Source organism: Anabrus simplex, chromosome 3 (assembly GCF_040414725.1).
Source record: "Anabrus simplex isolate iqAnaSimp1 chromosome 3, ASM4041472v1, whole genome shotgun sequence".
Taxonomy (NCBI): Eukaryota; Metazoa; Arthropoda; class Insecta; order Orthoptera; family Tettigoniidae; genus Anabrus; species Anabrus simplex.
Genome location: NC_090267.1, coordinates 504,694,161 through 504,720,607, shown reverse-complemented (window position 1 = coordinate 504,720,607; position 26,447 = coordinate 504,694,161). Strand labels below are relative to the sequence as shown.

Below are 26,447 nucleotides of genomic sequence, written 5' to 3'. Positions count from 1 at the left end.
ACTGATCAAAAGCAAGTGGCGATCGGTCATAGGTTCGGTGATGTGTAAATATCATCGCTCGACATTTCGCTATGGAAAGATTTAACCCATGGGCCTCTAACCATGTTCTAGCTTCATGAAGCGTGAAACTAATATGTTGTCTACAGAGCTGTAAATCTTCATGTGTATAATAAAGCAAAAAATCGTCAGCATACGCCTGTAGTCGAGCATGATGTAAAATGACCGTTTCGAAATCTTTCATGAAAAGAGCGAAAAGAATACCACTCAGAATATCGCCCTGTGGCAACCCATTACTTACCTGCCGGGGCTGGATTGTATAAGGTGTCGATTTAAATCTGAGTGTTCGATAAGTCAGAAGTTGTCTGAGAATGATAATAAATCCCTCAGGAATCTTAAGAGTTGGAAGTTTTTCCCATAATATGTTCAAAGGTACGGAATCATAAGCCCGTTGAATATCAAGGAAAACCGCTATGGTACTATGTTTTCTATGACGAGCTAATAGTAAATCGATAACAAAACTATTAAATGCATCAGATGTACTGCGTCCCTTAAAAAAGGCATATTGATATCGAGGCGTCAAGTTATAGTATTCTAATACCCATATGATTCTTCGAAGTAAGATCTTTAGAAAGACTTTACGGAGGCACGAACCGAGGACTATACCTCGATAATTACTAACCTCAGTGGGTAATTGCTTATTTTTAAGAATGGGAATTAGAAAAAAATCATTCCAACTAACAGGTGTACTATGATTGCGAAAAATATCATTATACCTGTTTAATAATGCCTTCTTTGCTCTACTAGGTAATAATTTGAGCATTTGATATGATACATTATCTGGACCTGGGGAGGAATTTGAGCACGATTGGAGTACTGCCTCTAATTCCTGATAATCGCTGGGTTGTAGCAACACGGAAAAACGTGCATCTAGTGGGTCTTGGGAATGAACATACTGTGGTACAACAAAATCTGGCGTCTCTCTAACAAGAAAATCAGTTAATACCTGACCTGGGATGGTCTTGGCAGGGGAGTGCTGCGTAACTCGTGTGATTGCCCTGATGGCATTCCACAAGTCTGCAAGTGGAACCTGACGCGTGAAGGACGATATAAACTCCCTCCAAGCGACACGACGTTTTTGATGGAAAATTCGGCGAGTTTGTGCTATGTGTCGTTTGAGCCGGAAGTAATTTTCAGGTGTTGCGTGCTGCCTATATTGTCGAAAACGTACTTTGCGGGTTTGAATCAGCAAATGACATTCCTCGTCCCACCACTTAACATGCGCAGGTTTCCTAGAAGATAAAGGGGGTGAAACGATGATGGGGTGGTGAAGATTAATATAATCTGTTAAAATCTGCAGTAAAGTTTGATATGAAAAATTATTTTCCGGTATTTTTTGCAACGCATCCTCAATGTAAGCGGTATATATTTGCGGTTTAAATCTCCTCAACGATCGAATCATGTTATTTTGCGATGTGTGCGGCGGTGGAGAAAATGGTCTGCCTACACCATAAGAAATAACAATAGGGAAATGATCACTGGAATATGTATCACTCAAAGTATGCCATGTAGTGATAGACACCATATTTCTCTTACACAACGTTAAATCTACTGCGCTAGGAGGGGCAGAAGGCGCAGTCAAACGCGTAGGAGAGCCATCATTCAAAATAGCAAGAGTATGGTTATTTACTGCATTAAGGAACTGTGTACCTTGAAGTGTATCCAAATTTCCTCCCCACAGTGTGTGATGAAGATTAAAGTCTCCAAAAATAAAAACATATGGTTCGGTAGTAAATTGTTGAAAGAATTGGTTCCATTGTCTCTCAGTAATGGAAAATTCAGGAGGACAGTATATATCACAAGTAAAATATGCATATAATATAATCCTATAACATATGTATGGGGTATGGCCTGAATATTCGAATGAATGCGATATGTCACGGACGAGTGGACCAAAAAGGCAACCCCACCGTAACCGGGTCCATCATTGTAATTAGGATACTTAATGCGAGTCTCAAGATTAAACCAAGTTTCTTGTATAGCTAAAAAGTGGGGTACTGTTTCCTGAATTAATTTAAATAGCTCATGACGTTTGTTCATTAGACTTCTAGCGTTCCATTGAGTGATTCTGATCATAGAATTGAATAAAACTGCAAACCCTGTCCCTTAACTGGAATACATTATGAGCTAACGCGGGGTGATCACCCAATAATTGTACCAATTGCTGAATAGATTGATAAAGACCACTTTGAAAATATTCTCTTTGCCTATGAAATGACGAAAGCGGTTGCGCCATTGAGGCGCTACTCGTGGCAACAGGTTCGTCCAAAGGTGCCTCCATCCGCCGGCTTGCGCCATTGGAAACAGGTGTAACTCTTGAAGCTGCCATCTCCATGCGGGGAATCTCTCGAACCAAATTTTGATAACCTTCCTTATCATTTCCTGGGGCTGGTACTGGTCTCGGTGATTTTAAATTTACTTGTGTGAATTTTCTCTTACGGGGATTCGACTGTGTAGGAGTCTGCTCCTCCCCAGTTAAAGGGGGAAAATTCTGGGAATTGTCTACTACATTATATTCACTAGGTTGGACTTTTTGTACAGCGTCCTTGAACGATAAGTTCTGATGGCTCATGATCTTTTAAATGTGGACTTGCTGTTGGTGAGTTGGACAGTCAACATCTCCAGTTGAATGGGTACCGCGACAATGCACGCATTGCAGGAAAGTTTCCGTACAGTTCGCAGTAGTATGGTGCAATGCACATTTCCCACACTTTGGACTTGTCGCTCTGCAATGCTTATCAACGTGACCGTACCGTTGGCATTTTTTACAGATGATGGGAGCAAAAACATTTGGCTCCACCTCTAAATGCACCTGATATAATGACACATACTGTGGAAGTTTCTGCGCACGAAAAACCACTTTTATAGATCCAGTAGGGACATACTGTGTTCCTTCTTCGTTAACAATTCTACGGTTCAAACGCTTTACAGAATTTATAACAGCAGGAGACTTTAAGTGCTTTAATATAGCATCCTCTTTCAAGGTCTTCTCTACTCCCCTGATAACTCCTACCCGCAATACATTAGAGCTAGGTATGTATGCCCGTAACTTAAGCTCAACTAATAAAGGGTGCTTCAAAAATGAATTTGCCTGTACGGCATATACAAATTCTATTTGTACCCTATTTCGTCCCTTGCGGGCCACTGATTTTATGCCTGGAATATTTTTCTCATAGAAAATTCTACCCAGGGTCATAGGATGCATGTTACCGACATTGCCTGTTTCTGTGGACTCCACAAAAATAATGAAAGGTCCATAATGAGTACTAGGATAAAGTTCCTGCGACTCAGTCTTCGAAATCGAAGCACCAGCCTCTTTATTCACCACCGCATTTGGTGTATTCGATTTACTCACTGTACCACTATTCTCACTTGGACTATCATCCTCATCCTGGTCCATTTGAACTGTCTCTTCTCGAGCAACTGTGAGGGTTGAAGGATCAGGAGACTCCTCACCACCACTTTGCTCCCCCATAACGTACGAATTACACTCGTAGAATCAGTACTCAATACCGTCCACGCTACCTCTTCACAGCAACTGTCCACTCAACTGCACACTAGCACTGCTAAGAGGGAACTGATAACGATAAGTTAAAATGCTCTTCTGATTCACCCGCCAAGTGTCAAACACCGGTTTGAACCCATTTTGTGAGGTCGCTGCATGGTCTACTTCCCTCAATCTTCAAGTACTTCGTACTCAGAAAACATTGTAAACTGCATTGGTGTACTACTTTATTCGAATTGTGTGCGCGCGTAGAACTAGTACATATATAATACAGTATTGTGTCTGGGTGAAATAACGAGCCCATATCAACTTCACGAACAGAATAATGTTATAGATATTGGTGTTCTGTGATGTAACCTGCTGCCATCTGTTGACTCATTTCCAAAGAAAATAATTTCCCAACTCAAAGATGTTTCAAGCAGTTTGGTTCATTATTTAAGGGTCATGTCTTTTTAAAGTTACGACAACAACTAGAATTTTCCTATTGTAGTGTTAATTAGAGGGGGATTTGCAGGTACTAATGTCGCGTTGGAATGAATTGCGGAATCATAGAATATAACTGAAAGAAGTTTGTATTTATTATGTTTTATCTTTCAGGCTTTGGATCGCTAGAGACTCTGGAAGGTAGATGAATAATTCTGATTGGTCTGTTTTAAGAACAGCGGAGATTTTAACGTATCCTAGCAGTCATGTTTGGTAAAGATTATTTGAAGTGTGATTGGAACTGTGGAGCTATGACGATTTTGTAATACAAATGTTCCACGAAATGTGTATGTAGTCTCGCATGTAACGAGTGCTGTTGAATTACATCCTTGCTGTCAAAACAACCATTCAAAAAGACATAACCAATCGAAGCCGTTACAAGATCTGTTAACATGGCTGCATTTCGAATTCATCAAGATCAAGAAAATAGCAATGCACAGTTGCGACTACGTCAGAAAGAGCCTCAAAATGCTGACCAGAAGCAAAAAAGAGCCGTGCTTGGTGTACTATGTAATAATGTTCTGAGGCCTAATGTTCAGAAAGGTCGTAAGAAGGTACTCGATTATTGTGTCGTCTGTTCCTAAGATTTGCTTTAAGTTTAAATGTCAACTGTTGCTAATCACACATTTTGGTAGATAGATATTTTAACCCTGATGTTATTAATCTCTCCTTCAGAATCTTTCATTATATCATCTTTTGGGTGTTGTGATTATAGCCGTTGTGAGTTGGTTTATCACACTCTTTAGAACAAGTGTCATTGGCGATTTTGGATTGTATCTTTATTAGCCTACTTCTAAGATACTAGGAGGAAGATTAAATTTTTAATCTAAAGCGTGCCGTGTTTGACCTTAGTTTTCCTTTTATGGATCTCTGCAAGTTAAAAAAAACATGACGCTAAATATGAAGGAATATTTTATATCAACATAAGTGTTTTTCTTATGTGCCAATTTTTGTATTTTTTACACGTTTTTAGCTGAAGATGTTCCAAATCAGAGGAATGAAAGGTGTTGTTCTTTAGTCATTTAACTAGACTTTAAGCTGGAATATGTTCGTGATTACACAGATTAGCCATAAAAAGCAAATAAGTATTGGAAGGTGGGATTCTTCCTTTAACTTAAACCTTAGTTGAGTTGATGCCAATACGGGATAAAAATGAGATAAGTTGCAATTGAAGGCTATCAATTTATTTTTATAATAGAATTTGTCATCTCTAACTTAACTGAAAGAGTTCTATAAACAAAGTTGATACAATGAAACACTGGCATATAGAAAGTGGACTACTGGAGCAATCTGTGGGTTATGTCGTGCATTCCTATCTACGAAATGTCACTGTAAAATTTGTCACAAATGGAACATAATTGTTTTTACACAGCTGAAATCTAAAATCTGCAGTAAATTAAAAAATATTTTAGATTTGGAGAATATTATGTACAGCTACTTTACTACTTTACAGGTACCTTTGGTGCTACGCTCACAGTAACACGTATGTCTTTTGTTTGTCTGACCCTGTCAACAATTTTGTGTGTGATGTCTTTGTTCACTGAAGTTCTTTGCTTTCGTTTCATTGCTTCAGTTGTGAATGACATCATTTCCTGAATTGTATCGCGATATGCAAGATTTAATAGGCGATAAAAAGCTTTGGCCAATGTACATAAGAAGAATTCTCTGGACTAGCGATTTATTGGTCCAGGGATCATACTATTTTCGTTCGAACAAAAATAAAAAATATTTATCGGTCCAGGGGTCTTTCAACAAAAATCATTTTTGTGTTACCTGCGATATTTCTCTGTAATGTGCAGCACCAAGTTGTTGAATGCGTCCTTAGTTGTTTTTCCGTAGAGTTCGAGCCACACCACTATAACATGGTCATTTGCCTCATTGAAGAATGAAATATTGTGAATGCTGTTGACCTCCATTTTGCTGTTTGAACTGGCCACTCTAGTCATATGGATAAAGATAATGAGAATCCAGACATAGCACTCACATTCCTCGGTGCTAGCCCTGGACCTCAAGAAATTAACAAAAGACGGCACCAGCAGCGGAATAAGACATAAAGGAGTCCTGTCTCTAATAACGATGGTATTTCTTAATTTACCGCAGATTTTTCACTTCATTTAAGTAAAAGCAATTGTTATGTTCCATTTGTGACAAATTTTACAGTGGCATTTCGTAGATAGGAATGCGCGATGTAACCCAATCTGTGATCCAAACATGCAACTGCTAGGACACAAATCTGTATTGTGGAGTACTTCACTCTCGTCACCAGGGGGCCCTTAACAGAGTCCTGGCATTGCTTCTATTTGTACCAAGGTCCTCAGTCATCTATCCTACCCGACCTCTCTTGGTCAACTCTTGATCTTTCCTGACCCCGACGGTATTAGGTTTCCGAGGCCTAGGGAGTGTGTCATTTTCACGCCCTTCATGGCCCTCTTCTTTCTTTGGGTAATACCTTCATTTTTCAAAGTGTCGAGCCCTTCCAATTTTCTCCCTCTGATTAGTGTTAATAGAGGATGGTTCCCTAGTTCCATTTAAGACAATAATCATGAACTCTCACACATTGTCCTATCGCAGTGGGCTAGTTTCAGTTTGTGTTTTGATTCTTTTGTCCTCTGCGGTCTGATAACATAGAAACAAAAATTTTGTAGAGGCGGTATCAGCCTCCTCCAGTTTATTGTAAATTTCACAATCTGCAGTTCAATATGTTTCAGAACATTCACGAGGCAGTTGAAAATAAAGTACCTATCTTCAAAAGACTACAGTTCTTGGTACAGTTAGTCATATATGCACAAGTTGATCTAGTTTCCTGTTGATGTGAATCCATTCCCTGTTTTTTCCCTTTTTATACATTCTTTCATAAGAGTTAATAGAGACAACACTTCCTCATTTATTTCATACGCATACAGAAGCCACAATTTGAGCATGAGCGTCTATGCCCCCAATAGTGTACTGCTGGTGCCATGTGATGGATTATTTGTGGACAGCTGTGACTGAGCCTGTTAATTCATGCACAGTTGTTTAGTGTTGAATGTTTGCTGATGAGCTCAAGTCTGAGATCTGCACCTAAGGTAGATGCACCTATGCCTGACTCTGTACCTATGGCTGACAACGTAACTTAAGATATTAAAAAAATGAGAACATCTCCACTCATAATTAATTTCTTTTTGCATCGTTTGGCTGCATGGCTAAATGGTTAGCGTGCTGGTCACAGGGGTTCTGGGTTTGATTCCTGGCAGGGTCAGGAATTTTAACCATCATTGGTTAATTTGGCTGGCACGTGGGCTGGGTGTACGTCTTGTCTTCGCCATAATTTCATCCCCATCACGAGGCGCAGGTCGCCTCCGGGAGTCAAATCGAAAGACCTCATCTTACAAGTAATAAATCTCATTGTAGACCGTATTGGACATCAGATATGAACATTAAAACAAGAATAATAGTTAACACCACCTTTCCAATACTTATCTTTCCTTATATTTAGGAAATAAACATTACAACAGGAGTTGTAAGATGGGACATGTTTCGCTTAACAGTCGTAAGCATCATCAGCCGAAAATAAATCTTCGCCTAAAGTTAGGTCAGGTCCCTGAACCTAGTGTCCTTAACATATATGGCACCCTAAGAATCAACATTTATATTTAGAATATGAAAATAGGCTTAAAACTAGTGTGAAAAAAACATAGAATGTTACAACATGGCCTAACCCTCCCGTCCCAACTTACTCTCCGCCTAGGCAAGCACACAGATACAACACACGCAGCAACGGGCGTAAATTTAACAGACCCCCTTGAACGGCTAATGTCTCCGGTCAACGCTCATCCAACATAAGAGATTTCAGTTCACGCACGTGGCATCTTATTTTTTCCCGTTTTGGTCTTGAACTCCCAGCAAAAATGAAGCGGCTTCAGGCGTGATCAATCCTGTTTGAAGTGTTACTACTCCATGTTTGCTACAGTATATGATTTCTCTCGCCCGTTCTCACGTATCTATACAAGAGTGAGATTTAATTATTTCTCCACTTAAAAGAATATAACCATGTTTTGTTATGTATGAACATTCTTATTAACTGACTGGCAGCCATGAGTTTATTACACTGCCAGCTCTGTGTTGTACGTTATGTTTTTAACCTCTGGCAACACGATTACGAGTTTTTTCTAACTCTGTCATGATGAACACTCTTATATATTTTCACTCTTGTTTTTATGTTTGAACATTCTGATTGACTGACTGGTAACAATGATATCCTAATGATTTTAATTATTTCACTACCAGCTCTGTATTGTACTTTCTGTTCTTATCCTCTGTCTCAACTCGATTGTGTTTTTTTCTCTTAGCCATGTTGTAACATTTTATGTTTTTTTCACACTAGTTTTAAGCCTTTTTTCATTTTCTAAATATAAATGTTGATTCTTAGGGTGCCATATATGTTAAGGACACTAGGTTCAGGGCCCTGACCTAACTTTAGGCTAAGATTTATTTTCGGCTGATGATGCTTACGACTGTTACGCGAAACATGTCCCATCTTACAACTCCTGTTGTAATGTTTATTTCCTAAATATAAGGAAAGATAAGTATTGGAAAGGTGGTGTTAACTATTATTCTTGTTTTAATGTTCAGACCTGCATCTAGCGAGCCGAACTTGACCTCGGACACTCCTGGCACTACAAGCCATACACACTGCGAATCGCGTCAGCGTGTGGCGCAGATCGTAGTTTACAGACTGGAAAGGTGCGGACTACGATCTGCGCCACACGCTGATGCGATTCGCAGTGCACGGGTTCCACCATCGCGTATGCAAGAATAAGGGTTTCTACACTCCGGACGAAGTATCGTGTGCATGTGAACAGTGCGATAAACAGTGTGATCGGTATCATGCGCTATGGTGTCACCAGAGACATATATCCCTAACACAACTTTGTAGCGACTAAATTGCTATATGCAGAACAGCTATGCACGTTGTGCGCTTTTCTCTTATTGTTATTATTATTAAAAGCCATATGCCATTTCTCTTTTTCATCATTTTGTAGTTTAAATGTTCCCTTTGTTAGGAAAAATGAATTGGCAGTAATTAAAGTTATGATCTACAGTAGATCTGCAAGTCCGTTGTATGAAGGGGAGCATCAGCAAACAGTTTGTAGTTTTCATAAGGAGGTTAGCACTAGTAAGATTTAAAAAACATTTTTTTTTATTGGGTTCTGAAAGGTAAATCAATATTTGATAGTATATTCAATGAATGTGCTAGAATTTTATATGGTGGCTGAAATGAAAGATATAAATTCACATAAATTATGGAGGGTCAGCCATTGGTACGCTGTAGTGATGCCTTATGTCAGCTTAGAGTGAAAACATTATTTTGGTCTGTTTCAAATTAGACAAATTCAGTTTATACTAGCTAGATAGTAGATATGGTGGCTATGATCATTAAGGCATCAAGTCTATATGGTCTATGACAGTGTGGTTAGCTGGCTCAAGTCCCGTTGATATAAATGTTGATTCCCACAGAGAACCTGAAATATTTGTCTCAAATGAGTAAATTTATAATACCAATATTAATAGTCCGTTATTGGACATTTTTTCAGCTAACTCATTCCTTGTTGCCAGCGTTTTGCCCCAGTGTACTAAGTCTTCACTGCTGGTGGCTCCAAATAGCCTACGCACTGGCCTCCACGGTATGCACTAGCCATGCGTCTTGGTAGGTGTACTATTTACCAACTGATGAGCCCAACTTAGCACACTGGGGCGAAACGCTGGCAACCAGGAATGAGTTAGCTGGAAAATTTATAATTGCCAATAACGGACCATTTATATTGGTATCAAGTCCTGTTGGTCGAAAAAAATTTCACCATCAGAATATTAGCAGCTGGGTAGGAGAGGTGGTGGTATACAATTTCTAATCTCCAGATTGCATGCCAGACGCCTGGATTAAACTTCAAACATCTCCGCAGTGCTCATATGGAGTGAGGATATATGACGCTGTTGATGGTGATTCATTCGTTGGATGAGGATGTGAAGCCTTCAGCAGACCCCTTGGTGCTAATTGACAGGAATAGGCTATGTGCAGGCACTGGGTTTCACCTTCTCTCTTTCTTCTATCATATATCATGTCATTCTTTTCATCTCAGTAACTCCTCAGATGAGGTTGAAGTCGGGAAGGGCATCCGCTCGTAAAAACTTGCTACGAAGATTCATCTCTCTTTCAACCCTACCCCATAGAGCAACGGTACAAAGGTTGGATATGCATAGTAGCTAGGGTAAAACTTCCGTACCCGGTGTGTGAAAGTGAGGTTAGAGATTCAACATTCCGTGGCTCATGCGACGTCCCGTAACGCTCGGCAGGCTTGCCAACTTATGCATTCTTAGTGACACCATTGGGCTGGATTGGTTAGGTCCGGGGAGTGACAAGATCATTGGGCTCGATGGGTTAGGTCCGGGGAGTGACAAAACCGTTGATCTGGATTGGTTACGTCCGGCTAGTTACTAAACCATGGCTTGGGGGCAAGCAAAGGTGTAGGTTAGAGCCGCAAAGCGGCCCTTAGCCTTTAGTATCCTGCGTGACACCACCATTTGTTTGGTTAAGTTAGGATAGGTTAGTGATGAAACGATTGGTCTGGATACGTTACGGTAGGTTAGTGACAAGACAATTGGTCTGGATAGTTTAGTTTAGTGTTTTACGTCAGCTTTTAGATTTCAACATTCATCCAGTGTTTATTCACTCCATGCTCAAGACTTTTAGGCATTACACATAAGGTGGATCATTTGTACTCTCCTTTATTGTATGGATAGTTTAGGGTAGGTTAGTGACAAAACCATTGGGGTCCGACTCGTTGGCTGAATGGTCAGCATATGGCCTTCGGTTCAGAGGGTCCCAGGTTCGATTCCTGGCAGAGTCGGGGATTTTAATCGCTTCTGATTAATTCTTCTGGCTCGGGGACTGGCTGTTTGTGTTCGTTCCAACACTCTCCTCTTCATATTCACACTACACTACCAACCACCATAGAAACACACAATAGTGATTATATCCCTCCATATAGGGTTGGCGGCTGTAAAACGGCCAAATCTACATGTGCGATGCAGTTCGCACCCGTGATACCACAGGTGTGGGGAAAAACAGTAGGAAAAGAAGAATTGACAATTGGATAGGTTAGGGCAGGTTAGTGATAAAACCATTGGTCTTGGTATGGTTCTTATATTTAGCAAATATGGCAGCCCTGTATTTGCACATGATACAAGCTCTGTCGGGGACAATACAAAGCTTGTCTGGCGAATAGGAACACTAAAGGTGTTTTAATTTGTTCCACCTCTTCAATACTTTTATTTTCACTTATAGTGGTTACATAAATAGACTCTTAGTTAAATGGGACATGTTTCGCCCTCAATTAAGGGCATCTTCAGCCTAAAAACAATCATCAAGAATACAACTAATATTAAAAGTGAAAGCTATTAAAATTCAGAACATAAAAATGTGAAAAATGATGCAATATATAAAGATGCTAATGGAAAACTGTCTATGATTAAACTATAATCTTGTCGGAGACTAAAACTTCTTCCATTAAAAGTCTAATTAAAAACAGTTCATTTAAAATATTAGTGGAAAACCAAAGTGGTAATAATATAAAGCCAACGACATGAGGGCGTGAACACAAGCATAAGCATGATTGTCATAAATACAATCTTTCCAAGGCCGCTGATGAAATTCGTCAGTGTAAAGTGAGACAGAAGCATCCGTTAAAAAATTGTAAGTGGCCCTTAGCACTGGTAGGGCTCCTCTGCAGCACAGTTACAACACCAGACTCAGAGCCAATAGACGGGCAGCAATCAACACAACAGTAGATAACAAATAACAACTTCCACTAACATAAAACATTATTTCTGCATCTAATGACATTTCCTGGCAAGGTTCCAGCCAATTGTATTACCTACCGGTGCTAAGGGCCACTTACAATTTTTCAACGGATGCTTCTGTCTCACTTTATGCTGACGAATTTCATCAGCGGCCTTGGAAAGATTGTATTTATGACAATCATGCTTATGCTTGTGTTCACGCCTTAATGTCGTTGGCTTTATATTATTACCACTTTGGTTTTCCACTAATATTTTAAATGAACTGTTTTTAATTAGAATTTTAATGGAAGAAGTTCGTCTCTGACAAGATTATAGTTTAATCATAGACACTTTTCCATTAGCATATTTATATATTGTATCATTTTTCACATTTTTATGTTCTGAATTTTAATAACTGGCTAAACTTTTAGCTTTCACTTTTAATATTAGTTGTATTCTTGATGATTGTTTTTAGGCTGAAGATGCCCTTAATTGAGAGTGAAACATGTCCCATTTAACTAAGTCTATTTATGTAACCACTATAAGTGAAAATAAAAGTATTGAAGAGGTGGAACAAATGAAAACACCGTTATTGTTGTTGAACTGTAAATTTTCAATACGGACCTAAAATAAGGTTTATAACATATAACATGGAATAGGAACACATCGTGAAATTCTTGGGGCGGGGTGGCGGGTTTCTAGCAAGCATTAAAGGAAGGATCGGTCCTTTCTGCTACTTAAGGTATCGTATATCATTTTTATGATTTTGATCATCCCTAAATCTGCACACTGGGTACGGAAGCGGCATCCTGGCTGGATATAATATTTCTTTTTTATGTGAATCTCCAGTAAGGGAACACGAGGCTCACCCCATGTTAGATGTAAGCAGCTGATATAAACCATAACCCAAATGTGATACACTTTTTAAAAATGTTGTCACACCCATCTTTTAGGTGGTGATATAAAATAGACCCTCAACAAAGTAAATTTGTAAAGTACCCACAGTCATCTATGGCTGCTGCATTGGATGAGGTGAAATGAGGAATGCCAGTAAATAAGACAGGTTTAAAATAAGGGGTACCAAAAATTGTTCTGCAGGATACCTGTAATGTTATGCTGTAACTTAGGCCTATAAACAATGATTGGTTGATTAAAGGGTAATTTATTTTGTTATACAATAAAATGTCACCAATAGGTCCAAAAAGTGTCAGCCTTGGGTGATGAGAAAAAAAGGAAGTGTCAGCTACAGGTACAAAAACACACATTTAAAATATTAATTAATTAATTACATGCATATTTTCTTTTTATGCATCTTGTTGGGCACATAGTACATAAAGATAATGTGTGACTTGTTTAGCAAATTTTTTCCCCCTTCGATTATGTAAAAAAATTATGAAGTGTCAGCTATTGGTGCATCTACCTTACATCAGGTCTATTTCTGTACTTCGTTTTTAATTCAGTTTTTGGTAGCACTTCACTGTTGGGGGTGCATGTTTAGTAATGATTGTCATGTAAAAATGACTTTGAAATGATACCTGAAATGGAGAGGAGAGATCCTGCCTTTATGTTTGACAGAAGCATTCTTACTTGTATAGGAAAATTATAACGGAAATACAGACACTTCTGTGATCCTATTTGCTGTATTGACCAGCATGTGAAGAAGAGCAGTTTGCTATTGTCTCCAATAGGGCTTGCATGGCTATCCACCATTTTGAAAAAATAAAGAAACCACAAACTTTGAAAGTGTGATGCGAGTGCTGTGTCTTGATGTAAACATATTAAGTATGGAAGGCGTAAAATTCAGTGTTCATTAATTCAAGTTTTATCCACTGTTGAACATAGCCTAGAATGAGCTAATCTCCCAGGGGATACTTCATTAATTCAAGTTTTGTCCACTGTTGAACGTAGAATGCTCAGTGTAATATCAATATAATGGGTCCGTTATTGGACATTATAAATTTTCAGGCTAACTCATTCCTGTTGCCAGTGTTTCAGTCCAGTGTGTTAATTTGGAATCGTTGGTTTAAATATAGCACACCTACCAAGGCGCATGGCTAGTGCTTACCGTGGACACCACTGCTTAGACTATTTGGAGCGGTACACACGTACTGTAGTATAGGCACTCCAGCATATAACACATAACTTCGCGAAGAAATATATACGAATTTTACCTTAGAATCATTTTAGAAAAGTGATGTGTTCATTCTGAATGCCAGGGACCAACCCAACCCGTCCAAAAAGGTACATGTACATTAATAACCCTAATGAAAGATTTCACGCGCCATTGTCCAGTAGCTGGCCAGCTATGAGCACAGCCATTGGCTGACATGAAGTCATTCTCAGAATTCCTAACATGTTTCCGTTACCAACCCGCGCAAATTAAAAACACAAGGAAAGGCTCTGTTAGTAGCTGTAACCTATCTTTGAGAATCCAGGCCAAGCTCAGTCATGAGAACAGTGTCCCCTTCGGGGCCACACTCTTAGAGAGGCTTTTAACTATTGCTGTGGCGCATATTACCTGCACGGCAAGAAATAAATTAATTTTAGTAGCTGTAACCTGTCTTTGCAAATCCAGACCAAGCTTGGTCATGAGAACAGTGGCAACTATCACCGCGGTGCATACTGCAATACCAGAATGGAATGCTCCTGTGCTTTTGTCAGACATTTCCTTAACAGTTAGTAGCAGCTCGTAGCTTGTATACACTCCTACCGGCAATCCTGTGAACTAAGCATGGATGTGCAATGAGTTGAGTGCCGACACTAGGCTTATGCCTTTGAAGCTACCGGCAGTGCGAAAAGAGACAGCCTCTCATAGTGCATTGGCACTGCTGGTAGCTTTAAATAGCCTACGCAGTGGCCTCCACGGTATGCACTGGTCACGGGTCTTGGTAGGTGTGCTATTTAGCAACTGGTTAGCCCAAATTAGCACACTGGGGCAAAACCCTGGCAACAGGAAGGAGTTAGCCTGAAAATTTATAATGTCCAATAATGGACTCTTATATTGGTAATATAAATTTACTCATTCGGGACAAATAATTCAGGTTCCGTAAGAGAATGTATATCCATGTTGTAGAAGGCTCTGCTGTCTCGCTGTACTACTTCTCGGCTCTGGCCCCCATCCGAGCAGTCTTGTTACCACTCAGATGTAACCAGTCCAGACCAATGAGTTTGTCACTAGCCAGATCTAAGTTAGCAGCCTTGTGTAGTGTCCTGCGACGTGTGAGCTGCACCATACTGGTTTCCTAACCCCTCTTTTGCACCCCCATAAGTTTTACCTTTCTCAAATAGAAAAGTAGGAGCAATATGGATTATCATTCTGAAAGCACAATTAGATGGTTCACTGTAATGTTTTCACTGATCATCTGTTTACAACTCCAGTTTCTTGGGTACTGTTGATAACTCATTCACTATCTTATATTCATATATTCATGACATTGTTATAACAATGTCAGTCTTGATCACATCCATGGTGGTGGTGAGTGTTTTAAGAGGAAGTACAACCAAGCAACCATCCTCTTAACACTAATCAGAAGGAAAATGGAAGAGGTCTGACACTGTGAAATATTATCAAGCTAAGGAAGGCAAGGGGCATGATGGGCATGAAAATGAGACTTCATAGAACTCGAATGCTCTAATACCGTTGGGTTCAGCAAATGAGTCGACCGAGGGAGGTCAGATAAGGTAGATAAAACTGAAGAGCCTGGCACAAGTGGAAGCAATACTATGACTCAGATAAGGCCCTGTGGTTGCTAACTCTTGCTCCCAAGTTAGCCTGTGGGGTCCTTTTCAGTCACCTCTGACAACAGGCACGGGATACCATGCGTGTTGTTCTACTGCTCCCACCCACAGGGGGCCTACAGGTTCTAGATTTTCCAACCTGGCATTTTTTTTCTACCTCCCTTTCCAAGTGCACTTGGGCTGTTCTCATAGGCTCCGTCATCACATGTCTAAACCACTGTAGTATGCACATACTAACTCTGTTTAGGAGAGACGTCTTAATCCCAGCTTCCTCCCTCACCTCATTTGTTAATGTCCATTCTGGTCTTCTGGATGGTAGACCTCAGGATTTTCATTTTTGATGGCCTGCATTTTTGAAGTCTCTTCATGAGGGTGCACGTTTTGATATAGGTCAGGATTGGTATGAAGTAGTTGTTGAACATTGCTAATTTTGCTTTCTTTGGAATCTTAATATCCTGAATAGGGGTGGGCAGACCAGAACAGTCACTTATTCCAAAACATTAGGAGCGTGAGGTGGAGTGTTTCGGTACAGTGTGCCAGCACACGGAACTGTAACTGCGCTGTAGAGAGAAGTTTGTGGGGCAACATGACATGCTCTGCATCAGTGGGAATGTGCCTGTACCGGACGTGCTGTGTGTAGTTACAGCCAGCATAAAGCTGCATGGAACGTGAAGGAATAGTCGGAACACTGAAATTTGCGCCCAATATCATGTTTAACCCAAGAACTGCGGATCGTCTGACAGAGGGTGTGACTGTTTCTCAACTGCTATTGTCTGACTGACGGTCGGGAAAATCGTCGTAGTTCGTAAGAATCTCAAGAGATGGCAGGAGTAGCATGTTTACCTGCTAGTTGGAAGGTTTATCTTTCTTTTGAAACTATTTGCGAGTCACAAATATCATTTGTTTGTAAGGCAGACACTATTTTATCTTTACACTTGAAGTTATCGACTAAGCAACATGGCGTCTGTTTTTGTTGACGATAATGAAATTGAAAGACTTATGTATGATGATAGGATAGTGATGATGATTATTGTGTGGAGGATAATGTGGAGAGTTCATCAGATGACGAAACTGAAAATGAAATTGTGAGTGCAGCGGGTAGATTTTCACAGGATGTCCCAAAATCCTGCGACATGTATGTTGATGAGCTTCCAGGTTCTACAACAGGTTTCAGGCAACTGGTAATGTAAGTATTGAAGGCGTGAGTGTGAATTGGTGCAATATGGAAACTCCAGAAAGTGAATTCCGCGGAAAAAGTGTCTCGTGTACTGTTCACCACCCAGGACCCAGAAATATGCCTCCCCGTAATGCAGCCCCAATCTTCTACTTCTTTCTGCTTTTTAACCTTGGGTTCTGGAGATTATTGGTGCAAGAGACTAATCGTTATGCCAGACAATACATTCATAAGTTAGGTGTTCTACAGAAGCACAGTTGATTTCGTGTATGGCCAGATGGTGGTATTGGGATGGCAGATTTAAAACGTTTTATTGGCCTGGTCATAAATATGGGTCTTGTGAAGAAAAAGAACTTGTCAAGTTATTGGTCAACTGGGCACCCTAGTCAAGACACACTCTTCTTTAGAAAAGTGATGGCGAGGGATACTTTCTTACTAATAAACAGATTTTTCCATATCGTGCAGCAAGAAACCAGGTGACCCGGACTATGATCCCCTCTTCAAGGTTAGGCCAGCCATTGACCACTTCAATTCATGTTTTAAAAATCACTATGTTCCAGGGAAAATACTCAGTATTGATGAGACATTAGTTGGTACTAAAAATAGAACTCATCTGATTCAGTATCTGCCAAACAAGCATCACCACCAGGTGTGTGAACCAGTTTCCTCATATACAATGCAGTTCAGTGTTTATTCACCTGTAAAGTCTGGAGGTACTACACCAAGTGGTAAAGGATTGGGATATGATGTAGTTTTCAGTTTACTGACCAGTATTGGAAATATATTTGGGAAGGGGTACTATATTGTTGTAGACAACTGGTATACTTCTGTTGACCTGGCATTAGCTCTTTGGGGACTGTTTGCAGTAATAGAAAAAATCTTCCTCCAGGAATAAACTCTTTAAAATTAGAGCCTGAACAAACTGTATACAAAAGAAGTGGCCCTTTGCTGTTCGCTGCATGGAGAAAAAAAATCTTAGAAAAAATTATCAGTTCTCTCTACTGCATGCCCAGCTATCAATCACAAGATGAAACGTAGATCTTCGAAGGGGAGGGAAATTGTTATGCCAGTTGTAGTGACAAAGTATACAAAGGGGATGAGGGGCATTGATGTGTCTGATCAGAAAATTGATCATGTGTCAGCTGAACGATCTAGCCATAGGAACTGGTACAAACTTTTTTTCATATTTTAGAAGTGAAGCTTCCACGGTGTGAAGAATTATTTAATTTATTTTCCGGGTTGAACCGTGTTGTGCTTGTACGCATATCACGTACAGTTTGCCGACGTTTCGAATACATTGCAGTATTCTTTGTCAAGGCGACTGAGATACCCCTACTCGATCCAAGGTAATCAGTCTCCCAGGCAGAAATTACACTACTAGAGTGGCCTTGATCTTGGCCTTTTATATCCTAGCCTTTCTGGCTGACCTAAGCCCTGCCTGTCTCGCGAGGCTTCTGGAAAGTATATGTCACAGCCAGGTAGTGGGGCTTGCCCGCGCTGTTATGTAATGGGGTTGCGGCCCGTGTGTTTATGTTGTGGTCTGTATGTCTTAAACTATGAATGACAGACCACAACATAAACACACGGGCCGCAACCCCATTACATAACAGCGCGGGCAAGCCCCACTACCTGGCTGTGACATACTTTCCAGAAGCCTCGCGAGACAGGCAGGGCTTAGGTCAGCCAGAAAGGCTAGGATATAAAAGGCCAAGATCAAGGCCTCTCTAGTAGTGTAATTTCTGCCTGGGAGACTGATTACCTCGGATCGAGTAGGGGTATCTCAGTCGCCTTGACAAAGAATACTGCAATGTATTCGAAACGTCGGCAAACTGTACGTGATATGCGTACAAGCACAACACAGTTCAACCCGGAAAATAAATTAAATAATTTTTTCATATTGTTGACATGGCCATCCTCTATGCCTATATTCTATATACACTGAATACAGATGAAGATAAAAACTAATATCAAGGTATGAGTTTATTGTAAACATTGTGGAATCTCTCTGTGGTGCAGAAGAAATTCAAAACATGCCAGCTTCTGGCAATACCTTTCACACTATAGAGAAACTTCCCAATAATTGTCAACACAGGTGTGTTGTATGCAATTCTCCTGGAAATAAAAAAGTGAAAAGGGCGAACTATGGCTGCTTTGGATGTGATCTTGGTGTGTGTGAACTGTTAAAAGGACTTGGATCACAACACCAAAAAGAGAAGGGTGTGAAGACTTTAGTCCACCATGCTTGTATTTCTGATAAATGTTGAGGTAAATCTTTTATTTTTTCAAAAGGGAACTAATAGCTTAAAATTAATGTTATGGATCTCCATCATAAGCTTATAGTGCACAAATTACATAAATAATATTTTCAGTCACATCAGCCAATTATTTCAGCCACTTCTAGGCCAGGATTTTTTAAACATTTTTGTAATTGGTAAAACTTTTTATATATTTTCACAGTATTACCCATTATAATTAATTTAATCTTTTTGTCGCTTGCATTAACGATTAGTACTACTTCTAAGCTTTAAAATGGTATACAATACATGTACATTATGACTTATTTGTGGCTACAAATATATATATATATTTAAATGTTTGTGGGTTACTGTAGTCACGTCCTAGTTCGTGAACCATGGGCAACGGCTGAGTGGCCTAGTAAGTGGTCCTGATAGTCAGGATACCAGTTGCTATGGAATGGGAGTGGGCATCTCAGACATATTCTGAGTCATGGCCCTCCTTGTGCTCAGGCGGCTAGGGCTATAGAATTCACCGGTGGTCCATAACCTGTTAGAGGAGAGATCCTCGCTTGGATCATGTGCAAGTAGGGTAGCATCCTGCTTCATGAATTTACCGAGCTCAGAACATTTTAAGCAAGCCTCCGACCTATGGGAGTAATGGAGTCCCACTCCCATTTGACAGGCGAGGGACTCCTTGGAAACAACTTGGCGAACGAAATGGAATTCGATAGGGAGCTATCAATATTAATGGGGCTTATGGAAGAAAGAAAGTAGAACTGGCTGAGTCAGCAAAGAGGATGCATTTGGATGTGCTAGGAGTAAGTGATATTCGGGTAAGGGGAGAGATAAGGGATTATAAAGTGTACTTGACGGGTGCTAGAAAGGGAAGGGCAGAGTCTGGGATAGGGCTCTTTATCAGGAATACCATTGCACGCAACATAGTTTCTGTTAGGTACGTAAATGAGCGAATGATGTGGGTAGATTTGTCACTTGGAGGAATCAGGACTAGAATTGTGTCCGTGTATTCACCATGTGAGGGTGCAGATGAGGATGAAGCTGTCAAGTTCTATGAAGCATTGAGTGACATCGTGGTCAGGGTCAACAGCAAGGATAGAATAGTGCTAATGGGCGATTTCAACACGAGAGTTGGGAATAGAACTAAAGGATACGAAGGGGTGATTGGTAAATGTGGAGAAGATATGGAAGCTAATGGGAATGGGAAGCGTTTGCTGGACATCTGTGCTAGTATGGGTTTAGCTGTTACGAATACATTCTTCAAGCATAAGGCTATTCACCGCTACACATGGGAGGCTAGGGGTACCAGATCCATAATAGACTATATCTTAACAGACTTTGAATTCAGGAAATCTGTTAGGAATGTACAAGTTTTTCGCAGATTTTTCGATGATACAGACCACTATCTGATCTGTAGTGAACGAAGTATCTCTAGGCCCAGGGTAGAGAAAGTGAAATCTGTCTGCAAACGAATAAGGGTAGAAAATCTTCAGGACGAGGAAATTAGACAGAAGTACATGGATATGATTAGTGAAAAGTTTCGGAGAGTAGGCAGTAAGCAGGTTCAGGATATAAAAAGTGAATGGGTGGCATACAGGGATGCTGTAATAAAAACAGCAAGGGAATCCCTAGGAACAACTGTGTGTAAAGATGGGAAAAGGCGAACATCTTGGTGGAATGATGAAGTGAGAGCAGTTTGTAAACGTAAAAAGAAGGCTTATCAGAAATGGCTCCAAACAAGGGCCGAGGCAGACAGGGATTTGTACGTAGATGAAAGAAACAGAGCGAAACAAATAGTTGTTGAATCCAAAAAGAAGTCATGGGAAGATTTTGGTAATAACCTGGAAAGGCTAGGTCAAGCAGCAGGGAAACCTTTCTGGACAGTAATAAAGAATCTTAGGAAGGGAGGGAAAAAGGAAATGAACAGTGTTTTGAATAATTCAGGTGAACTCATAGATCCCAGGGAATCACTGGAGAGGTGGAGGGAGTATTTTGAACATCTTCTCAATGTAAAAGTAAATCTTCCAGGTGGTGTTGCAAACAGCCGAGCTCATGGGGAGGAGGAAAATGATGTTGGTGAAATTATGCTTGAGGAAGTGGAAAGGATGGTAAATAAACTCCGTTGTCATAAGGCAGCAGGAATAGATGAAAGGTGAAGTATAGTGGGAAGGCAGGGATGAAATGGCTTCATAGAGTAGTAAAATTAGCGTGGACTGTTGGTAAGATACCTTCAGATTGGACAAAAGCAGTAATTGCACCTATCTATAAGCAAGGGAACAGGAAGGATTGCAACAACTATCAAGGTATCTCATTGATTAGTATACCAGGCAAAGTATTCACTGGCATCTTGGAAGGGAGCATGCGATCAGTCATTGAGAGAAAGTTGAATGAAAACCAGTGTGGTTTCAGGCCACAGAGAGGCTGTCAGGATCAGATTTTCAGTATGCGCCCGGTAATTGTAAAATGCTACGAGAGGAATAGGCAGTTGTGTTTGTTTCGTAGATCTAGAGAAAGCATATGACAGGGTACCAAGGGAAAATATGTTCACTATACTGTGGGACTATGGAATTAAACGTAGATTATTAAAATCAATCAAAGGCATTTATGTTGACAATTGGGCTTCAGTGAGAATTGATGGTAGAATGAGTTCTTGGTTCAGGGTACTTACAGGGGTTAGACAAGGCTGTAATCTTTCACCTTTGCTGTTCGTAGTTTACATGGATCATCTGCTGAAAGGTATAAAATGGCAGGGAGGGATTCAGTTAGGTGGAAATGTAGTAAGCAGTTTGGCCTATGCTGACGACTTGGTCTTAATGGCAGACTGTGGCGAAAGCCTGGAGTCTAATATCTTGGAACTTGAAAATATGTGCAATGAGTATGGTATGAAAATTAGCCTCTCGAAGACTAAATTGATGTCAGTAGGTAAGAAATTCAACAGAATTGAATGTCGGATTGGTGATACAAAGCTAGAGCAGGTCGATAATTTCAAGTATTTAGGTTGTGTGTTCTCCCAGGATGGTAATATAGTGAGATTGAATCAAGGTGTAGTAAAGCTAATGCAGTGAGCTCGCAGTTGCGATCAACAGTATTCTGTAAGAAGGAAGTCAGCTCCCAGACGAAACTATCTTTACATCGGTCTGTTTTCAGACCAACTTTGCTCTACGGGAGCGAAAGCTGGGTGGACTCAGGATATCTTATTCATAAGTTAGAAGTAACAGACATGAAAGTAGCAAGAATGATTGCTGGTACAAACAGGTGGGAACAATGGCAGGAGGGTACTTGGAATGGAGAGATAAAGGCTAATTTAGGAATGAACTCGATGGATGAAGCCGTACGCATAAACCGGCTTCGGTGGTTGGGTCATGTGAGGCGAATGGAGGAGGATAGGTTACCTAGGAGAATAATGGACTCTGCTATGGAGGGTAAGAGAAGTAGAGGGAGACCAAGACGACGATGGTTAGACTCGGTTTCTAATGACTTAAAGATAAGAGGTATAGAACTAAATGAGGCCACAACACTAGTTGCAAATCGAGGATTGTGGCGACGTTTAGTAAATTCTTGGAGGCTTGCAGACTGAACGCTGAAAGGCATAACGGTCTATAATGAAAATGTATGTATGTATGTAATACAGTAACTTTACCCTCAGCATTTGAGGTAAAATCCTGCAGCAGTACTAGGGTTAAAAGATGCTTTTAAGCAACCCATGTAATGTATACACTGTGTAAATACTATGTATACTATGTATTGAATAATAGGTGGAAATCTTTTATGTTTATAATTTATATGTAATCTCAGTTCAGTACGGACCAATAACATGAAGTTTATAACCCTTGATGCCTTGAAGTCAAGATTTTGTTTGGTCAATATGAAATACACATAACACGGTTACAATGGCAATACAAGTTTAAAAAAGTAACTAATCAAAGTATATTTTCACCAGTTGAATGTATTGGCCTGTATTATGAGTAAGTTGGGCCAGGATAAAACTTCACAGCACGTGAAAAAGCAGTCGGAACTCTGAAATATGCACCCAAAAAAAAAATCATGTCTAAATGTTTTTGGGATAAGAATGTTTTCATTCATTCTGAAATACACCTCTCACAATTACACTGGCAGCAGTTGTGTTTACAAATGTCACAATGTTATTTTCACCAATTAAAAATATACTCTCGCAATTGAAACATTCGTCGGTACTTGATTTACGCACACAATATGTAAGCGGAACATGAAAATAAAAATTAACCCGTACGAGCAAAACACGATAAAAATTAAACACTACAAGCGGAACAGGAAATTAAAAATAAAACTACAAGCAGAACATGAAAATAAAACTTACATATATAAAAGCAGAACACGAAAATAAAAATTAAACACTATATACTGTACAACAACACAAAAATAAAAATGAAGTGGAACTATAGACAAATATTAGGCCCGGTTTATTCAACCTCATTTAACATTTAAATGCCTGTTAAAAGAAGGTAACAGAGAACTCAACCAAATTAGCATTTAAACAACATTGGTTAAGACTATCAATCCATTAAACTCTCAGTTAACTTAGCTGCTCATGTTCAAGCAGTTAAATTCTCTGTTAGCTCAAAATATAGCAGGTGCATTAGATGCAGAACTTCTGTATCTTGAATATTTGGAATATGATTGGCCTTTTCCAGAATTCTGCCAAGCGTCACTTTTAACTTTGAGCATGGCTCCATTAGTTTGCTTACTTTCTGTAACAGGTAATTCAGTGTTTACCCCAGAAATTTTCGCCAGCCGGGTGGCAGGGAACGAGCTGCCTGGCGGGAAATACTACGTAAAAAATATGATCAAATTTCAGTTTATTTCCCTCAGAGGATTAATAATATCAGACAGGTAAACATTAACTGCAAAACTGAACTATTTTAATGTTCTCACGAACAAGACATAAGAGAGTGGTATTTTGAGCTTCTCGTGTTCTGCTGCTCGTTCATCATATAACACCGGGTCTTGCTGCTCGGTTGCTGTAGAGTGCCATGCAGAATCTAGTGCTTGCATGCTAATCTGGACACTGCTTGCACATGATACGTGACAGTCAAGCTGAACATTTGAACTCGGGGTGTAATTGATGCAATTGTGCTGATAATAAGGAAGATTTATCATTTAAATAAACAGTTTTGCAATATTTAAATTTTAATTTGACTCAGATATTTATTAATATAATAAAACTAACACACATCTAGGTTACGTTAGCGGGGTGGTCTGTAAAAACAAAGGTCAAGACAAAAATTTCAAATAAATGTTGACTTCATGCACCTTGGTTTACAGCTGTATTCAAACAAAAGCACATTGAAGTGCGCTCACAAACTGTGGTTCTGCCACTGCCTTCTAGTTTTAAGAGTTAACACAGTGTTAGCTAACTGTTCCCAGGAGATGTTTGGATGAACGCAAGAATTTTAACAGGCTGCTACATTTTTAACGCTGTGTTAACAAACAGCGCGTTAGTGTTCTTTTAAATACAAAGTATGTTACAAGTGTTTATTTATATATCCACCTATTTAAGTACATTTCAATACGGACCTAACATGAGAATTATAACATGTAGTGTTCTTTTAACCGAGATTGAATAAACCGGGCCTTAATCTTCCAATATTACACTTTTAAAGGTGCTCAAAAATGTTCACAGCATGTTTCCTTTCAGGAACATGATTTTAGAAACTGTCACTCTTTAGACATGTACGGTTTTCTGTGATGGTTTGTCCCTGCTTTAAAAACGCTCGTTCACAGGGAACTGATGTCGCCATAATGCAAAGTCTGTTCATTAACTCGTAGAGGGCTGGCAAAGTATCTTCGTCATTCCACCATTGAAGAGGATTCTCTAGCCTATGCAGAAGCGGCATCTCTGTCTGACAGGTCAACAGCCCAGAGGCTGGCTGGATCCTCAAATACGCATGGCTGTGAGCTTGCATCTGGGAGATAGTAGGTTCGAATCCCACTATCGGCAGCCCTGAAAATGGTTTTCCGTGGTTTCCCATTTTCACACCAGGCAAATGCTGGGGCTGTACCTTAATTAAGGCCACGGCCGCTTCCAACTCCTAAGCCTTTCCTATCCCATCGTCGCCATAAGACCTATCTGTGTCGGTGCGACGTAAAGCCCCTAGCAAAAAAAAAAAAAAAAAGATCCTCAAATAGCACCACTAAAGGTTATGCAGTTCTAAGGAAACCCCAAAAACCAATGGCAGCACCAAAATGAGGCGTACTAGGCAAGATGAGGAGTGAGGTAGTTTGCCATTGCTTTCCTCACTGGGTCAGAAAGTACTATTGCAGCACGACTGACCCTGTAAGCAGCACCTTTCATAACACTCGGATGCACTAGTTGTGCTCTGAATATCATTACTCAGCACTACCCATACCCCCAGCAGCTTCTGTATTGTCACAGCCATGGATGTTGACTGGGACTTCGGTGGAAGCCACACTTTACTCTGGTCTGTGCCAAGAGATGGATGCAAAAGTACTGTATCCATCAAGAAATGACAGCAGGCAGAGAAGAGGCATATTTAAATCCATCTGTATGATACTTGCTGCTTTTGAATTAACAGTTGGTACTTGAGTGAGTTCAACTGCTGCATCAAAGTTCTTCCATAGTATGCTTGAAGATATTGTAGATCCATATGCCCGATTCTCATTTGATGAGGGCTCTTGTGTTCCACCTGATGTGTTAACAGCTGTCTGTTGGTGTGCAGTGCCAATAATGGTAGCAGCATCATTGTGTTTTTCCTTTATTTCTTTAAGTTTACTTTCACCCTTCATAAAACCATACGTCTTAAACCTTGGGTCTAAAAGTTTTGCTTTCCACAGTATATATATATTGCAGTACTTGTTGCAAATTTTACTTATCAGTGCTTCATATATCTTGCCAAGGAGTCCTCCAGATATGACCAGACTATCATATTCCATCTCTCCCAGCTGTTGGTAATGAGTTAGAAGGTTCCTACTCATCAATCCAATCTTTGAAAGGATAATGTGCTTTTCGCTGCTAACTTCCCTAGTCATTTCATCAAAGCATCATGGAATTTAAACTGATTTCTTGATTATGAACCAGTCTTCATTATTTAAAACTTCCACAGAATTATTGTTCATTTTGCAAGAGTACTTTGTAATGGTTCCTTGGTCTGAATGACTCTATTCATCTTATATGTTGAGTTCCACCATGTTGGACAGTCCTCCTTTAAAGTCAGAACAGGATAGCCCATCTGTTTTTGAGTGCTGTGAAGTTTCTCCAAGGTTTATGCTTCTTTTAAAGAATTCAACAATACGTTTTACCTTCTCTCTCGGTTTTTATTTCTTCTTGGCTTGATTGTGCTAAAAGATTCAAACTATGCGCCATACACGGAACGTGCTACCAGTTGCACTTTTGAACGGCACTAACCATATTTGAAGCATTATCTTC

General features: G+C 39.9%; 1 protein-coding gene across 1 annotated transcript in view; it reads left to right on the top strand.

The window, feature by feature from the left end:
* Positions 1-4,032: 4,032 nt before the first annotated feature.
* Positions 4,033-26,447, top strand: part of CycA (cyclin A) — a 214,866-nt gene continuing 192,451 nt past the window's right edge. Inside the window, exons 1-2 of the mRNA XM_067143668.2 lie at positions 4,033-4,076; positions 4,160-4,599. Coding sequence (XP_066999769.1) covers positions 4,438-4,599 — 162 coding nt within the window. The 5' untranslated portion in view covers positions 4,033-4,076; positions 4,160-4,437. The remainder of the gene's footprint in view (positions 4,077-4,159; positions 4,600-26,447) is intronic.